At 51.4% G+C, this 1,483-nt stretch overlaps 1 protein-coding gene across 1 annotated transcript in view; it reads right to left on the minus strand.

The window, feature by feature from the left end:
- The window catches only part of UREG_01338 (ATP-dependent permease PDR15), a gene marked incomplete at both ends in the record, with an annotated part of 4,820 nt that overhangs the window by 2,563 nt on the left and 774 nt on the right, over positions 1-1,483 (minus strand). Inside the window, 2 exons of the mRNA XM_002541776.1 lie at positions 8-984; positions 1,034-1,236. Coding sequence (XP_002541822.1) covers positions 8-984; positions 1,034-1,236 — 1,180 coding nt within the window. The remainder of the gene's footprint in view (positions 1-7; positions 985-1,033; positions 1,237-1,483) is intronic.

Here is a 1,483-nt window from a genome sequence, read left to right on the forward strand (position 1 = left end):
GGCATACTGGATCGGATTGATGTAACTAATCCATTTGAACCATGGACGCATGTCTCGAACAGGAATCGTGAAACCGGTGTAGATGACCAACGCAAGCATGAAAATCGCGGACGGAACCAAAGCCTGGGCAAGGGTTCTAGAGACGGCGCCAATGGTGCGGAAGATGTTGGACATGGTCAGGGTCGTGGAAATGGAGAAGAGGAAGAAGATGAAGAAGTGACCAGGCGTCCTGCGAAGGTTAACCATGAAGTAGAGGATTAAGTTGAATACGATCGCAACAATCGCTTTTGACGGTAGATCCACAATCATCGAACTGATCGCTTCGGCGGATGGATGGTAGAGGGCGTATTTATCATGTTTCTCAACGATTGGGCGTTGCTGCCAGAGGGTCAAAAGCTCCAATGAACTGGCAAAGCCGTTCATGAGGATAGCAAAGAAAAGCAGGGAGCCGCGGCCGAAGAACGAGCTGGTATCATCGGGTAGGTTGTAAAACACGCTGGAAATGATCAACGACATAACAATGTTGCCGATAACGCTGGTAAGCGTCATGGACATGTCTCCTTTTAGACGATTGAATCCTCTCCAGATACACAGTTTGATCTGCTGACCATACGACAAGGTATAGGGAGATGATTTGCGAACAGACTTGGACTTTTCTGCTGATCTGGAGTGCTGGAACTTCTCCAATTGCTCGCCGCCGAGGGGGAACTCTGAATTATATTCTTCAATATCATCTAGCAACGCCTGGCGTTCGGGGCTGGACTTCCACCGCTGGGCGAATTCGTCTGGGGTATGGGGGACTTTATCCTGGAATCCAGGACGGATTATTCGTTCGGCGGGATTCGTGATCGATGTCAGGAAATCAGCTGTTGTTTGGCGGTCTGGGCACTCGAAACCCATCTCGACGAAGTAGCGTTTGGCGTGGACAGCATTGCCAAAGAAGATCTGGCGACCTTCGTATAGGAGGATGGCTTTGTCGAAAATCTGCAGCATGTCAGTACAGTACGATGTGCCCAGTTGGGAGATTACCCACATCATAAATCGCCTGGCCGGCCTGGTAGATGGCCACGATGGCAGTGGTGCCGGAATACTGTGTCGATAAGCGCAATGACTTGACAAACTCAAGAGCGGTGGAACTGTCAAGACCACGGGTGCTGTTATCCCAGCATTGCAGAGGGCTGCCACTCAGAGTGGTTTCGGCGATACTGATACGCTTGCGCTCGCCACCAGAGACACCTCGAATGTATTCGTTTTCCAACCTTGGTGTTCATGGTGTGAGACAGACTGAGCATGGCCATGACGACATCCCGCATGTGTTCCGCGTACTGTTGGCGTGTAACACCTGGCAGACGGTTTGCGGGGAGCACGAGCACGGGGCAGCGAAGTACAGTGTATCACCTGCGGTCATCTGAGGAAAGTGGATTTCCGTTTCTGCTTGGTAGATGACCTCACCGCGGTAGTTCTTGTGCATCTGGGTCCCATG

This window comes from Uncinocarpus reesii, genomic scaffold (genome assembly GCF_000003515.1).
Source record: "Uncinocarpus reesii 1704 scaffold_1 genomic scaffold, whole genome shotgun sequence".
In the NCBI taxonomy this organism is placed as follows: domain Eukaryota; kingdom Fungi; phylum Ascomycota; class Eurotiomycetes; order Onygenales; family Onygenaceae; genus Uncinocarpus; species Uncinocarpus reesii.